Here is a 16,805-nt window from a genome sequence, read left to right as displayed (position 1 = left end):
AAAAAATGACTGTAAATAGGCACTTTCAGCGTAATAAAAAAATGACATGCAAGCGGTGACACGCTAATACAACACAATGGTCAATTTTAGCGCGGAGGGTGGGAGAGAAAAGGGGAAAGGTTAACATACAGCAGCACACTTATAAATGTACCTCCTTACATACATAAAAAGAACGCGCGTAGGGGGCCGAATATATATACGCGCAGCACAAATATATACGCACCAACGCACAGAGGAGGTCAGGACAAATATACATACAATTATGTACATATACTGATCTGACGTGCTGGGTGAACAATTTTAGGATTTGGCTTCGTCAAGCACGCGAATGTATGCAGCATGGAACATTCAGTATTGAAATAAGACATAATTCGGGAGAAAAAGGAAGGAAAAAAATGAAGGAAGAAAAAATGAAAAAAAGAGGGGAAAAAAAAAAAAAATTCCATAAATATAGCAGTTAATCGAAAAGACTTCTGGAGTTGAAAAAGAGAAGGAATTTTCTTATCATTTAATTTTACAAAATCGCTTACTCAAGTGGGTAACCCTAAAATGCAACATAATGTGGTGTTTTGGAGTACCCCAAGGGGAAAATGCGTATTCGCGTATTCATGTGTATAATGCAAAATGCATATATATAATATTGTACGTATGGGCACATGTGAAAAAAGGTATACAAACATATGCGCAGCGCAACGTAAAATGCGACGCAACGCGTACAAAACATACTCACATGAAAAACATGGTTAGCGCAAGCAAACACGCATGAAGGCGCAAACACAGCGTAAAAGCGCACAAATTACGCAGTATACAAATATATATACATTATATATATATCATGCAATAAAGGGGTCCTGTAAAAAAAAGTTCATATTCACAAGTAATAAATATATACAGGTGAACGTAAAATTTTCAAGTTTGTCAATACGTACCGTATGTACTTGTTTCAATTTCCGTAAACTCTTCATTCAATTTTCGTGGTCAGTCAATTTCGTATTTTTATTTTATTTTATTCTGTTTTGTTTTGCTTTATTTTGCTTTATTTTATTTATAATTTCCGCTTAGGAAATAAAAAATGGAATTTTTTAAAAAAGTGCTATTTTTCTCGCTCTTATGTACAATACAAAATATGTACATTGGCAAATTTAAAAAATATGCTGAAGGAAAAAAAAGGGGGTAAAAAAATATCAAGTGGGAAGAAATATTAATTCAGAAAATATATATTTCTCACCTTGCCAATCCAATATGCGCATTTATATATATTACGCATAAAAATAATATGCGCTTATATGCTTATGCGCTAAAGTCACTGTATTTTTTACGTATGCATTTTTCACCAACTGGGGCAGTCGGATATACGTGCGTGGACATAATGCGCCCTTGAATATTTTTAAATCTATGCTTGTACTTTTTTCTTTTTTTTTGCCCCGTGCACATGGGAAGCAGAGTCTGTGCTGGTTACATATATAAAATACAATTACAAATTGTATGTTATGCATTTATACATTTCGCATTTATATATAAATTAACGATCATTATCCATCATGTTCAAACGAACCAGTTTATATACTGTACGTAATTAGCAATTTGCAATTTGCACATTGGTACAAACTCTTGCCTCATGACGAAAAAAAAAAAAAAAAAAAGAAATGGACCCGCTGGGCAAAAGGGTTACATCACCACATGATCGTCACATATATATCTTATAATCATTTCAAGGAGGGGGTTAGTTTGTTCCCCTTTTTTTTTTTTTTTTTTTTTTTTTTTAATTTTACAATGATGCATTTGTTGTGGCACTTGATGGATGAGGACATTCACCTGCCAACAAAATTACGCACTTTTAGCATAATACTACTTTTGTTTTTACTTTTGTTTATATTTACATTTGCTGATGTTTCACTGACTTAGTTTTGTTAACTCCAGGTCTGGCCATAGAAATGTTTCACTCCACGGCGCACGGGAATATATATACAATATACAGTATGCCCCGTATGCGCAGGTACGCATATTTGCTCATCGATCCTTGCCCATTTCTCTTTGAGCATGCGTTTATATGCTTACACAAATAGGGAAGGAAAAAAAAAAGGTGCCTATAATTTCTATCCTTCTCTATATGACAAGGCGAGGCAAAGGTTAAGGACGAACGTGCATATGTTTTTATTTATACTTGCGTTTATGCAAATTTCTCTGCATCAGCAGACTTTTCCAACCAAATGTGCACTAGGTATATCTTTCATTCTTTTAACTTTCTATTTTTCCGTTTGGATTGAGTTCATTTTTTTCGTTACTTTCTCAAAATTCGTTCTTTCTCATGGGTTGCTGTTACCCCCGCGGAAAAATGGAAAATTCCCCTGGTCTTAATTTAACAAAGTGACAAATGAGTTCTGCATACGCTCGTACTGGACATATTACTCCAGTTCAAATCGCCCCCCATGCGTATGCAAAACGTAATTGTCCTTTTTCCCCCTCGCATCGTGCTCAATGGAGTCTAAATTTACATCGATCCATTTGCAGTTCGAAAAGTGTTGCCTAGACGGCGAAAGGAGAAGCGGCAAATGGGAAAGAAAAAAAAAAGAAAGAAACCCCATTTTGCGTTAATTCTTTGAACATAGGAATTCCCATGTAGCGCATACCCGTATTAGTTCTCATTTTCCGCGTCCAGTTATGCCAAAATGCTCGGTCCTGTTGGTCACATATGTACCCTATGCAGAGTTAAAATGCAACAAAGAGACATGTTCCATGCAGTATCGCGATGGAATGCAAAATGGAAGGAAAGAAAAACTCCCTGTGTCTTCGGTACGTTCAAATTGTACAGGTATTTCCTACATATAAAAAAGCATACGCGTTCGACGCATCTTTTTCCTTTTTTACATTTTTTTCCGTCTTAATGCCAATTCGGCGTCTCAAAGACATTTTGTAATTTCCCATCCTCAAATGAAAGCAATTTTTATAATTCACCATTTTTGCGTGTCGGAAAAAATTGCCTACCCATCCCTCCTGTGCAGAATTAACCGTCTGCATAAAGGTACCAACCGTCCGACGTACGAGGGAAGGAGAATTGCCAAATGAATGCACGCCCCTCTGATCCGATTGGATATATTTCATTGCCCCATCGAATGAGCAAACGTAAAATGGGGGAAAATGTTAAAGGGGACGGAAAAATTGTCATAAGAAAATGAGGTAACAAAAATGGGATGATAAAAATGGATTATCCTCTCTATTTCTCTTTTTTTTTTTATTTATCTTTTTTTCCCTTTTGGGGGGTTAGCATCCCGAGTGCATACCAAAGTAGGTGCAAAAATTTACGTAGTTCCGAGCCGTCTGCTCATGCATAAATAATTAACCCCCTTCATATCCAACGAGGAAATATGGAGGGTAAAAAAAAAAAAAAAAAAAAAAAAAAAAAAAAAAAATACAATGTTATGACAGGTGATACAGCAGGCAGAAATAGAGGTGGTGAGACTTTTTAATCCTCACTGGGAGGACTTTCTTCTCTTCAGTTTTGCGATTCGTTCTTTGCGTCATAATGCATTTTTTCTTATCAAATTCGTGTCCCCCCCATGGCCACGTCTGTACGAACATGTAACAAAGCACAGGCCATCATCGCGCCCTGCGTGTCATATATACTCCTCGAGCGCTATGTTCATTTTCTACATTTTTACCGATGCACTAGGCTATGCACTTTCGTAGCCAGCTAAACCAGTCCGATTGGATTTATTTTTTTTTTAATGGACTGATATTATTTATTCCCCTAGACCCGTAACTGTTTGTTCCCCTCACCACTTACAGCATTTTTCCCCCTTCCCTTTAGCGAAATTTTTTTTTTCTGCTAAAATTTATATTTTTTCATGCCTTTTTCTTTTCCTTCGAGCTATATTTCTTCCCCCATTCAGTGACTCCGATATGCTCGTTCTGAGCCATGTGCGTCTGTTTTTTTTTTTTTCGACTTTTCACATTATGCACAATGACAAGGGTTAGCGGACCGAGGGGGTGCGTACTTCAATTATGTACTTGTGTGAGCATTCAGTGATTTTTATATATTTTATTTTGGTCATTTTTTTTTTTTTTTTCCGTTCCTACTTTGTCAAATGGGCACGTGTGAATGGTGAAAGCTTCGACGAGCTCCGCTTGGGGCGCATTCGTATGCACACGGTCCGTGAGTAATTTAGGACATTCCCATTTTCCCAATTTTTCATTTTGGAGGGAAAAAATTATACAAAGGGAAAGGCACAGTGCAGTAATTATTTGTTGGTCTTTTTTTTTTTCTTTTCCACCCCCCTGTGGGTAATAAAACAAGCACTCAGAACTGCTGAAAATGTTGTGCAATTTTGTTTGGTAAAAATTTGAGGTGGTGTCTTACGATTTAAGCAACCACACTGAACATGTGCGTCTGCGTCCGCCCGGATGTGTATACATTTTGAAATGTTTTCCCTTAAGATTGACCCTCACTAAACTGCTTGCGCAGCGAAAAGAACGTTTTTAACGAATGTCCTGGGAAAAGATGTGCCAATTTTAGGACGGCTTTAATAAGCGCAACATATTTTCACGACCAGAATGTATGCATAAAAAGGATTAGACAAAAAGTTATTGACTTGTTTCACTCACCAGTCGTAAGTGAATGATAATTAAGCGTATGCTACGTGTGTGTAGGGGGGAAATAAAAAAAAAATTATCGTGGCTTCTTATTTTTCCCCCATTTGGTAACACAGCAAAGGGCATAAACGCACTTGCGCAACTGTTCCCATTTTTTTAATTTCGTGCGTCTTTACATACAAAGGTGGTGATCATTTGGGATGCGCATATGGCCCATGGGAACATTGCGTCCAATTGGTGGTTAGCATGATCAGTATAACTTTAAAAAAAAAAAAAAAAATTGGAAGGAATCCGTGGATGGGAGGAATTATCGATCCGCTTTACATCCATGGAAGGAACAGACGCAGAGAATTATTCTGCCATTTTAAATGTACAAATGTGCAAATCTTGGTCCAGCAAAGTTTGAAATTTTCCTATTTTTTCCCCCTTGGGATGTTCTTTTTCCGAATGGAGCAACGAGAAACTTCCCCCACGGTATACATTTGCGCGCGTGTTGCCTCCGCGATGAAATTGGAACAACTTGGAGATCCCCATGCCAGTTCCCTGTACACGCCAATTGCCACAAAGTCCCTTTCTCCCGTTAGCAAAATTACCAACAAATTAAAAAAAAAAATGGCGCGCATTTAGCAAATTTTATGTCACGCCATCGCATTAACTGATGCTATTTATTTTGCGTTTCTGTAAATATAGAAATATAGGGGAGAGAGAAAAAAAAAAAAAAAATGAATAAAGCATTCTCCACAAGGGGATCCATGTAAATTATATACCACCACGGAGGGACTAATTTTCCGCGTCGTTGTCGTACGTTCAGCGAAGGATGGAATAAGGCATTCGGACGTATACATATACATCTGTTTAGCACAAGGGGTGGGGTGGAGAAACAACGCACGAAACACCGTGGTGCTCACCAGGTGCCTCTCCTCCGCGCAACCATTGTGACACGTATTTAATTTATATACGCATCTCTAAAGGTGATATATATATTTTTTTTCCCTACATGGTTGACGTTTGAGCGGGTGCTGGTAGAGGATCACCTGGTTAAGGACGGAGAGCTTTTGAACCACTAGACGAGACGCACAAAATTGAGAAAAAAGAAAAGAAACACATGACGCAGTACAGCACAGCATAGTATAACGTAGCATCTCATCAGTCTCATCTTATCGCGTAAGGCAACGAACCGTACTGGTACAACCCATTTGACGCCACAATATGTACCGCATTTTGTACCAAATTCTATACTTCTTTTTGTATCGCGTTTTATACCGCCTTCTGTACCGCATTCTGTATCACATCCTGTACCACCCCGTGGGTGTTTTTACAAGATGATTAAGAAGCGGAAGGTCCGAATGGATGGGAAGGGGAAGAGGAGAGTACCATTTGCCAAAGACGAGGAACTGAATGTGGCCCCTCCCGTTGGAAGTGGAAAAGAAAAAAAAAATCATGACAGCGAAGATGAGGACGATGAGGAAGAAAGCAAATTAAATAAATTAAAAGCGTCCCAAAATTTAAAATTACTGCAATATGTGAGGTTAAAAAAGAAGGGAATAAATGCAGACAACTTAAGTAGTGATAACGTAGCCACACAGGACGAAGAAAATGAGAATAAACTACACGAAAAACATTTCACCAAAAATATCACGGAGAAGGAAATTGAGGAGGCACACATAGAAGATTTTATTCGAAAAAATATGGATCAGTTATATCAGGATGATAAGCGGAAGAATTGCAAAAAAAGCGGCAACGACGCTGCCAGCGTTGGTACCAATGATGATGACGGTCATGGCGTTGGTGATGACCCCGTGAAGGACCTGTACAAACTGTCGGACCACCTAAAGGTTAAGAGCTCTGTTGCCAGTAACACGGAGAAGCTAAACTGCATCACAGGCATAACGGAGGTCCCCTTGCCCGTCGAGGTGAAACTCAAAAATATTGAAGAGACGGAAAAGATCAAGCGGAAGCTTCTGAAGAAGGCCAAACTTGTAAATTGAAGAAGCTAATTTGGTAAATACTTCAAATGTGTGTAGAGTTGCATCCCCCCCTGGGATGGAAGACGCGGCGTGGTCCCACTTGGAGGACCTCACTCACACGTCCCTGTGCGGGAAGTTCCCCATCCCCCCCTCATTTAGTCCTTATCAAAACCCTGATGCGATTTTTTTTTTTTGTGTTCATAATGATTTGAAGCGGGTGAAAAGAGACAGTAGCTTAGCCACTTTTTAAATTTAATACGAGAAGTGGAAAGATGTGTTTTCTTCACTCTCTTTCATTTTTTCCTTCCATTGGATTATTATTATTTTATTTTTACCCTGTTAGCTACTCCATCCGTCGCTTCAAAAAAGGGGGAAAAATATTTTTAATTAAATTTTTTGTGTCTTTATTTGCCTTAAATGCGCGCCTGTGAGAATGTTTCGTTTTCCACACAATGTTCGTAATAATTTTTTTTTTTTTTTTTTTTTTTTGTGCTTCCCCGTGTTGGGAAGGAACGTGACCTCAACCGCATATCATTTCCAAGGCGTGCATTCTCGCCTTTCTTCGTTTCACTTGTCGCTTTCAGCCCTTTTTACTTCCCTCTCGGCGAAACATAAAGCGGACAGGTTCACCCCGAGCGTGTGCATTTTAAAGTGCGTCTCTTTGGACAGCGTTATGCACTCCACGTGAACATGGGGATAATCATTCTTCCCCCATAAGTGAGCCATTTTATTTGTTGAAAAGGAAGAATTTAGAGAAGTTCCCTGTGTAGGGTAGGAGGGGACCCATCGGATCATAGACGTTCGTCCCCGTGCAAGCTCGTGGGGAGTGGGCTTACAAACCGCCGTTCAACCTGTTCATCAGTTCTGATCAATATTTGCCTCTCCCCGCTGGACAAAATGGATAGCCTGAATTCGTTGGAGTCCATTTACCAGGAGTACGGAAGTGGACTCAAATATTATCAGGCGAATGATTCTTTGGTAAGGTAAAAAAGTGAGCGAAGCAGAAGAGCAAAAAAGGTGCCATCCGAGTATACCCTCTCGGACACCACGCGTAAAGTATGAACAGTCCCCACGAAGGACAACACTTCAGTTGATGCTTTGCACTAGCCCCGTTTACATGATGAACCCTCCACCCCCAGAGCGGAGAATCCAATGAAGAATCGGACAGCTCCGAAAAAAGGAAAAGCCTCAGCGAAAACGTGAACAATGAAGAGAGCCAAAGAGTGGAAAAATACATCCACCTTGAAAAAACAGCCAAAATATGGGCAGGCACAAACCAAATAATAAACTACAAGAAGAAAGATGTAGACGAAATGCAGAAAATGATTTACAAGCATAATAACAAAGAAATTAATTTTTCCACAAATAAGAAAATTTTAAACATAAATAATAACAAGTTAGAAAGCACAGAGTTGTTAAAGGACCTCCTACATTACATCTACCAACAGAAGGGTACGCAAATGTTGGGCGACTACTACTCAGGAATCATTTGTCTGGACATATCATTCAATGACCTGGTCGAAGTGGGAGAGCATTTGCTTTGCCTAAGTAACCTAAAAGTGTTGTACTTGCATTCAAATAAGATAGAGAGTATGAGCGAAATTCAAAAGTTGGCTTCTCTGTCTAAATTAAAAAAACTCACTGTGGAGAATAACCCCGTTATGGATATCTGCGGCAAGTTCTATCGGTAAACAAATGGCGCATATAAAGAGCGTCTTCGGTGTTTACGCGTTTCCCCCAAGCAATTCCTTCGAACAGCTCCCTTCTTTTTTCATATAGCAATAGTTGCGTTGTTTCACCTTCCCACTTTGCAGCCCCTTTGTTATTCACTACCTGCCCCAAATAAAGTCCCTGGATTTTTACGACATCACAAAAGTTGAGAGGAACAAATCAGAGATCGCGTTTAACACGCACAAGTATAAGTTCAATTTGGCGTGAAGTTGGCCAGACAAACCCACAGCAGTGGCGCCTTCCTTTGTTTTGTAAATCTTGCCACGTTACCAAGATACCATATTACTGCGTGAGAATGCCTCCATTTCGCTCACAACAGTTTTAGCGACTTTGTGACCCCCCGAGCGTACTTCCTCTTCTCATATTAATCCCCCCCCCCAAAAAAAAAAAAGCACTTGGAGAAAGCATACACACGTAAATCACCACCCAGCTAACTTTTTTTGTCTACCTCGGTAATGATTTTCCTTATTCACATTTTTGCTAAAACAAGGTGCAGATATCATACTTCCTTCAATTTTAATAACGAACCAGGTGAAAATGTCACATGCATGGGGGCGCGAAAAAGACTCATGCTTTTTCCATTTTTTTTAATAATTCCCCCTTGGGGATGGCAACGAAAAGAAGTGGTCTACACAGCAAAATTGTATCCTTTTTTGTGGCCACAAAATTAAGTGCCAAATTTTATTTGCCTCAATTGTGCATGTTGTGTCACGTCAGCATGTGTGAAGTAAAAATTGGCTTTTCCTTAAAAACAAATAAACGCAAAAAGTTGTCTACTATTTGATTTTCTGTTGCGCTTATAATGGCGACATAAAAACAGAACAGGTGAACATCTGATTGGATAACTTCAGAATTGTCTGTTCTCCCCAATATGTGTGTAAAAGCGGACGAAGGATGGAGTACCTCATACGCGCAAGCAAATGAGTGCCTCCTTTTTTTTTTTTTTCCGACAAAATTATTTGCCATAAGCCAAAAATAAAAAAAAGCAACGCCATATTTTTGGCACAAAAAAAATGCGACAATTTGTTCGTTCATTCGTCTTTTTTTTTTTTCATTATTTGTGCCGTCGCTTCCAAAGCTGACCACACACTTGGACGAACTGTTGTTTTGCTTCCCCAGACAGCATTTATAAAAAATGCTGCAGACATATGAACGAACAAGTGTCAACTTAGTAGACCACGTAAAGTATACACATAAAAACATTAAGAAGGATACAAATGAGAAGAGAGAATTTTTTTCGTCACACGAGGGATATACTTTATTTTGCTTTCATGTGTGAAAAATTAAAAAAAAAAAAAAAAAAGCGATTTTGTTGAGCTCCAATTTGGAGTAAAACAACTGTTTGTTTTTCTCACCTTTTATTTGAGCCGCACAACTGGAATTACTGTGGAACATGTGAGGGGGGACAGACAAGCGCATGTAGAATTAATCATATAACAATGTGTTGTAAATTTTAATAAATATTTCCTTCCAGGATATGTGTGTACATATGCACTCACCCCTTATTATACATTTTCGATGAGCAAACCTTTATATACATAGTCGAGTGGCATTTTAAATAAAGCTCGGTGTTATGCCAGTTGCATGGACATAATCTTATAAAGGCGTACACCATAGGCATATACATGCGGGTTTTATCATCCCTTTTTTATGGGCATATGTAATACCGCACATACACTCTCCTCGGTCAGGTGTGAAGAGTCCAAATGTTGCGTCTTTTTTTCCATTTTGCTTTATTCCAACAGGAGCGTAAAATTCGCATAACTGGTGAGTACAGAATGTGATTCATTTTAGCTATATATACGAATATATATATATATTCCTTAATGATCAGTTCAATTCTGATAAACACGAAATGAACTGACCTTTTTGCCGGACCAGTCGTTTGCAAATTTAGACCTGCCTCCGACGCGTAAAGGGGTCAAGCGGCAGACCGCAACGCGATAGTGTGTAGGTTGTTTGGCAAATTTGGAGGTGTGCCAAATTGGCAATTTCATTTTTCACTTCTTTTGTCATTTTTGTTACATTCGCCACTTTCGCCTTTTCCACACTTCACTTCAAATTGAGGACAAAATAAAAAACAAAATTATGTCCAAGTGGACCGAACGAACAGCTGCTCTTTCCGCGCGCAAAATTTTGTATATGCGTTTTGCCTTTTTTACCTCGTCGTTGTGGCGAGTGTTTCTTTTAACATGTATTTGTACGAGTTCACGCCCCTTTGAAGGCGTACTATGCGATCATAACATACGTGTTGGAAAGTAGCGTATATACGTAAATGTGAGAATGTGCTACACGTATAGCGTACTTCGCATACGATTACACACATATCATCTTGCCCTTCCTCCGCAACTCTTGGGTGATGACCCACGTGGACTTCTCGTGTGAAATTTTTTTTTTGATGAAGTTTTTCGATGAAGTTTTTTTCCCTTTTTTGTGCGAAGAATTATAGTGCACTTTAAGAGTGTAATTTTTTTTTTTTTTCCTTTTTTGCCCAAATTGGACGACGCGGAAATGCAAAAGAAAAGAGCGTCTAACTCGTTCATGTGTGTATGGACGCATCACGCGCATGACACAAATTCTACAACGGATTTGTCTAAGGGGATTCATTCGTTTTTTTTCATTTCGATGGGCGTCAACCTGTCCTGCTTCGCTTTAGCGAATTTGCCGTGCAGATGCGTCAGTACAATTCCGTTGCAGAGCGAATTGCACCTCTATCTATTTCCTTTTTTTTTTTTTTTATTTTCATTTCTTTTTGTTTATTTTTTTTCGTCGCTCACACTTTTAATTAATTTTCCCTAATTCAGGTTAATTTAATTAAATTTAATTTTTCGCGTCTAGCATTTATGCACTACAATCTGGCGCTGTTGTTACGTCATCCACGTGTTTTTTTTTTTTTTTTTTTGCCAACTGCACGTGCGCTTCATTCCGTGTTCGGGAACACGGAGCACCATTTAAATTAGCACCTCTGTAATTTCCGTTGCGTCTATATACCTTTATATTTGCGTCGTGAACGTCCCAGGGGCACGCGTGGCTGCTGTTCGTGTGCTCATCTACTTACCCGCTCCGTCCTTCCGGCGCGTCGTGAACCGACCACCAACCCGTTTGACAAACAAATTAATCACTTTGTTCCCGGTCGTTTCCGTTTCGTTTTTTTTTTATTTGCTTTTTTTTAGCCTCCCTGCAACTTACCCCGTGGTGAATCCACCTAGATTCACAGCTCGCGTTTCACGGGGTAATCAATTTTTTGTTTCTTTTGCAAAGTCAAATTTTAAATGACGTTAAAATGTTTAAAAAGTTCAATAAGTTCAAAAAGTTTAAAATGATGCCAACAAGATTTTTAAAAAGTTTATAAAAGTTTAAAAAGTTTACAGAAGTCTAAAAAGTTTAAAGAAGTCTAAGAGCTTAAAAAAGCGTAATAATTTTTTTTTTTTTAACAGAATTTTAGATTTAGTATACGCCCTTTGCATCGTGCCATGTTCCATTAATCGTCACTACGACCACGAGTGCTTGGAGTGACCACCTTCACGGTGATTGCGTTCTACATGTGACTGTTTTCTACATGTGATTGCTTTTCTATACGTGTTTGTTTCCTTTTTTTTCGTCCATTTAATTTGCCCTTGTTCATTTCCCGTCCCACGAAATTGGAACCACACTTAATCTGTGTGTAACTCCATCACACGCAAATGTATACACACTCGTACAGAAACGGACAGATGTGTTTATGTGCCCCTGTTCACGCGCACGTACAAGTGTGCGCACCTCCAATTATACACCTCCTTCTATTGTGAAAAATTTACATGTACAAAAAAAAAAAAAAAAAAAAAAAAAAAGTAATGTTTAAAAAGTTTGAAGAATTTATTTGTTAATTTTTAACCCCCAATCACTAACAGAGTTGGCGGCACATGTCTTAGTATATGGCCCCCCCTCATCATTACATGTTTGCCAATCGTTCATCTCTGCGTTCAGTTTGTTCCCACCCTCATCATTTCGCTTTAATTTTACATTCACTTTATGTTGATTTGCTTTCCCTACCTTTTCTGTAAATTCGTTTTACTTTCGCTTGGCCCCTATCACATCCCAGTGGCCTACAGAAAAAAAAAAAAAAACTTTTAATGTCATTTTTTTTTTTTTTTTATTACTAAGACCATATGGATTTATTTTTCAATTTGTTAATATTTAATTATGCATTTTAATTTATTTTTAATAAAAAAAAGAAAAATAAATATACATACACCGGTAGAGTACTCATCTGTCCTACACCCTCTTCGTTATATGTGTACATTTGCACATGTGCAAACTTACACCCCCCCGAATTGCCTTCACTGCGCAGTTCCCAAAGCAGATTCATCCTACTGCACTTCTTTGGCCGTCCGCGCGTCCGTAAGTATTTGTGCTACCTGCATCTATACCCACTTTCCCTTGTTCATCATTTGCGACTTTAAACGAAGAGGGCGCATGCGATCCCCAAAGTGTACCTAACCATCGATTGCAACATTGCCATAACTGCAGATGCACTGCATTGGTTAATTTTGCCTGCATGTAGATGATAAAAGGAAGAGGGCTCATAAAAAAAAGAAGAAACAAAGGGAAGAGAGGAAAACGAAAACTAACCTAGTGGAGTTGACCACCTGTTTACGTTGACCTTTGTTCCATTTTTAAAATTCTTTTTTTTACAAACGTATGCATGTGTTTGCTTCGTCTACATGTGCATACCCATGTTAGACGTTTTTTCCCTACGCGTCGTGTATCTTCTTATGTGCTTATCTCCCTCGACGCATCCTACCAAATTAAGTCTTTTTTTTTTTTATGCTAAAAAGAAGACAAAACATTTATTTATTTTTTTTTTTAACAGCACATGATTTACCGCCGCAGTGAAACACATGCGACCGAAAATAAAATTTATTTTTTTATTCACTCGAATTTTGCTTTATAATTCGTTTTTCAGTAAGTAAAAATTGTGCAAAAGCGTCTTCATATTTTTATTTCACATGTCCGTCCATCGCTCGGCGTTAGTGCTTTACAACGAGTAGACTTAATTTATAATTTGGCTCTTTAATTTTTGAATTTTTTGTGAACCGCTTGTTTTTTTATTTATTACTTCTGCGGTGCGTTTCAATTCGCAGCTCTCAGATTGATTCTGTCCTCCTTATGGACATTTCTATCATGCGCCTTTAAAAATAGAAGAAGCAATTTTTTTTTATTTTTCCCTTCGATAACACCTTTTTTGTTTACATGGTTGTTATTGTACCGCTGCTTCTACGCCTATTTTTATTTTCATTAATGATAGAATTAAATCTCTAATTATTATCTGACAATTATCCGCTTTTTTTTTTTTTTTTTTCACAAGACAGATTGTACATATATGCATGTAGACACTCTCGTATGTGTGTTGTGAACTTTTGCTCACCACCCCGCGTTCCTACCACTTGGTTTAGGAGTAGCCCCATTTCATTCTCACGTGAAGTGCTCTGCATACTTTTTGAATAAATACGCTTGGGTGAATATCTACCCATGTGCATACGAAACTGCATGTCCGACCGTGAATTACCAAAAGGAAGAACATTTTAGTTTGACGGCGCTCATCATTCTACACGGCCACTTTGCCGAGCTGTCCACGTCGTTTTATGTTTGCACAATTTTGTTTCTTTACAAGTTTTCCCCCTACCCATTTTAAATACTCGCCCTCTAAGCTTTATTTTTAATTGAACATTTGTGAAAAAAGAGAATTCCCTTTTTTGTCACTCCTGCGTGTTGTCTCATCACACCTTAGCGTATTATAAAATTTATTTTTTGAATAATATAATTTTTGCTTTAACTGTCGCCTTTCCCCTTTTTGTTATACTTTATTTTTTTATTTCATTTTTTTGGGCCCACTTCTCCCGACTATACAACGTGGGGAATCCGCCTCGACGCGAGGAGGTTTTCGTGTCTGCATTTCTCTTGGTCCATTTTTCCGCTGTTCGCCCGTGCGATAAGCGTGAACAGTTGCTGTCTTCCGCTTTGCTTCCCTATCCGCCTCTCCCCCCACCATGGTGTATGCCACGCTTCTGAGCGAGGAGGACCTGAGTCGTTTCAGGACGAAGCAGTGCAAGAGGCTACTAAACGGAGGATGCAACTTTGGAATAGACAGATGCCAGTACAGCCACAACGAATTTTGGAACAGACGCTGCCCATTCTATTTGAGTGATTCATCCTTCATTCGATACATAACAGTCATGTGTCCAGATGTGGAGACCAAGGCCGACGGTTCGATCAACAGTCTCTGTCTTCGAGGTGGAGAATGCCCCTTCGCTCACTCAGCGGAAGAAATTTTGTACCATCCTTTGTATTATAAAACGAAGCGGTGTGAAGATTATAAAAAAGGATCCTGCAACACGTACTATTGTCCATTTATTCACGGTTTGGCAGAGACTAGAATTCCAGGAACATATAAACTGCCCTTCACCAACGGAATTAGCATCCCCAGTATCCCCAACGTAATCATTGTGGATAAAATTGACATAACGACTAAGACAAATGGAAACATAAGTGGTGGAGACAGATACGTGAAAAATGTTCTTTCATCTAAAAAGCGCAATGATATGAAGTTGACGGACCATCTGAAATTTTTTGACAGTGCACCCTTTTCCAAAATGAACAACTGTATGATGCCAACTCCGTACTCCTCCATTGATTCTCTTCCTCATAACAACACAGATGCATACAAGAGTAACCCTGGGAAAAAACTCACCCTCTCGTTTAGCCAAAATTTTGGGAACAACTCCTCGGAGGAAGATTTAAAAAAAAGCAGAATCATATTTAGTGAGGAAAATGCCATGGACCATTTTTCTGCCTTCTCCAAGGGGGGATTGAGTTACCCCATTAGTTCCTTCACCAATTTTGACAACCACATGCTGGGCGTTCAGACTCACGGGGGGAGCATCAACATGGGGAAGTCCTCTCCAAATAGTTTGTCGTGCACTCATTATAGCGAATTCGTGGGGGGTAATATGGACAAAGGAGAGAATCGCTCATCGGTGAAGTCTAGCATGTCGACCCAAGTCACCGATGGACTTCACCCCAACAATAACTGGAACAAGCATTTTAATATGCTAAAAATGAAGCAGAATTATTCTAGCTGTAGTACCGCTGCTCACGAAATAAACTTCAACGAACATGACGTTACAAGTGATGACGTGGTGGAGGATGATGAGGACGACCTGGACAATTACCTCATGAACACGCTGCTCCCGAACGGGGGTGACGACGAGATTGGTGACACCAAGGCTCACTACAACTACCACTGCAACTGCAACTGTAGCAGTGCGAGCAACGAACGGAATGACGATGGAAGCGTCCACCATAAACCAGGCTGCAGCGTACACCACGCGGAGGAGGAGCAAAACACCAGCGAAGTCAACCTGCTAGAAATAATCAGGTGTCTCAAAAATCTATATGAGCGAATCATGAAAGGCAATTTAGTCTTCTCCCCAGAACAGTGGGATAACATTGCCAAAATTACTTACGAAATTGTTCGCGTTGTGGAATTTAACAGAATATTAAAATTGAAGAGAACCACCGATAGGATGAAGAGCGACATTTGCAACAGGAACAAACAGTTCTCTTTTGATATGTCTAAGATTACGGACATAGGGACGGAAGAGGTGAAGGACTCCGCTGCCACGTTAGAAACCAACACGTTTATGGGGGAACCGTTTAGCAAGGAAGAAACGAGTGCAAATAAACAGGCGGAGCAGAAAAACGGAGAAATTACACCAACGATGAAGGAGGAAAACATGAACGATACGATTCAAGTTGCCACTACGAAGGACGCATTATTGAGCAAAATGAAACTCCACTTAGAGAGCAAAAGGGAAAACTTGCCGGATGCAAACACCGCAGACGTTGTGGGGGATACCTACATGATGATGCACCTATATCAGGACCAACAGGCAGAGAATTACCCCATTGGTAAAAAGGACATGGATCTGTTTAACGTGAAGAGGAAAATTTTAACCCATCAGTTAAGCACCATGAATGATGTAGCCAACGAGATAAGCGGAATGCCCAACATAAGTAACAACGAAATGGCTAGCACGAACGGAGAAGGGGACAACGCCAATAACGATGGCGAAAACGCCAAAGACGACCCCCATTTTTTGGACTATTACAACTTAAGCAAAGGCAATTTCAACTTTGGAGAAACGAAAGAAAACGCAGATAAAATTTTGTCGCAGCAGCCATTCATGTCTTTCTTTTCCTTTCTTTCTGAATAATATCGGGGGGATGCTTTCTGCTCAATTTGAAGGAAAAGGCGGAGGCAACGAATGGGTAAAGTGGTGAACATATGTGTTAAGCAAGCTAGAGAGGGGAAAAAAAAAATAATGCTGTGCTGATTTTCCGTTGCGCGTTTTTCTTTGTTTCTGTTTTTTTGTATTTTCACAGCGTGTCGCACGTTAGACATAAATATTAGGAAGATTCTACCCAGTAACGGCACGGCAAGCGGTCTGTCCAAAACACACAAATGAGTGTTGCCCA

The 16,805-nt window shown here is 39.3% G+C and overlaps 3 protein-coding genes across 3 annotated transcripts; all 3 read left to right on the top strand.

The window, feature by feature from the left end:
* Nucleotides 1-5,912: 5,912 nt before the first annotated feature.
* Nucleotides 5,913-6,578, top strand: PCOAH_00044260 (Uncharacterized protein; the record flags this gene model as incomplete). Its single annotated transcript, XM_020061210.1, has 1 exon — nt 5,913-6,578. One exon carries the CDS (start codon nt 5,913-5,915, stop codon nt 6,576-6,578), a length of 666 nt encoding a protein of 221 aa, XP_019916662.1.
* Nucleotides 6,579-7,454: 876 nt separating this feature from the next.
* Nucleotides 7,455-8,495, top strand: PCOAH_00044250 (Leucine-rich repeat protein; the record flags this gene model as incomplete). Its single annotated transcript, XM_020061209.1, has 3 exons — nt 7,455-7,535; nt 7,697-8,244; nt 8,372-8,495. The coding sequence occupies 3 exons, from the start codon at nt 7,455-7,457 to the stop codon at nt 8,493-8,495; spliced, it is 753 nt and encodes a 250-aa protein (XP_019916489.1).
* Nucleotides 8,496-14,317: 5,822 nt separating this feature from the next.
* PCOAH_00044240 (Zinc finger protein) lies at nt 14,318-16,543 on the top strand (the record flags this gene model as incomplete). Its single annotated transcript, XM_020061208.1, has 1 exon — nt 14,318-16,543. The coding sequence occupies one exon, from the start codon at nt 14,318-14,320 to the stop codon at nt 16,541-16,543; it is 2,226 nt and encodes a 741-aa protein (XP_019916195.1).
* Between the last annotated feature and the right edge of the window lie 262 nt (nt 16,544-16,805).

Source organism: Plasmodium coatneyi, chromosome 12, assembly GCF_001680005.1.
Source record: "Plasmodium coatneyi strain Hackeri chromosome 12, complete sequence".
Taxonomy (NCBI): domain Eukaryota; phylum Apicomplexa; class Aconoidasida; order Haemosporida; family Plasmodiidae; genus Plasmodium; species Plasmodium coatneyi.
This window is presented reverse-complemented; position numbering and strand designations above follow the sequence as displayed.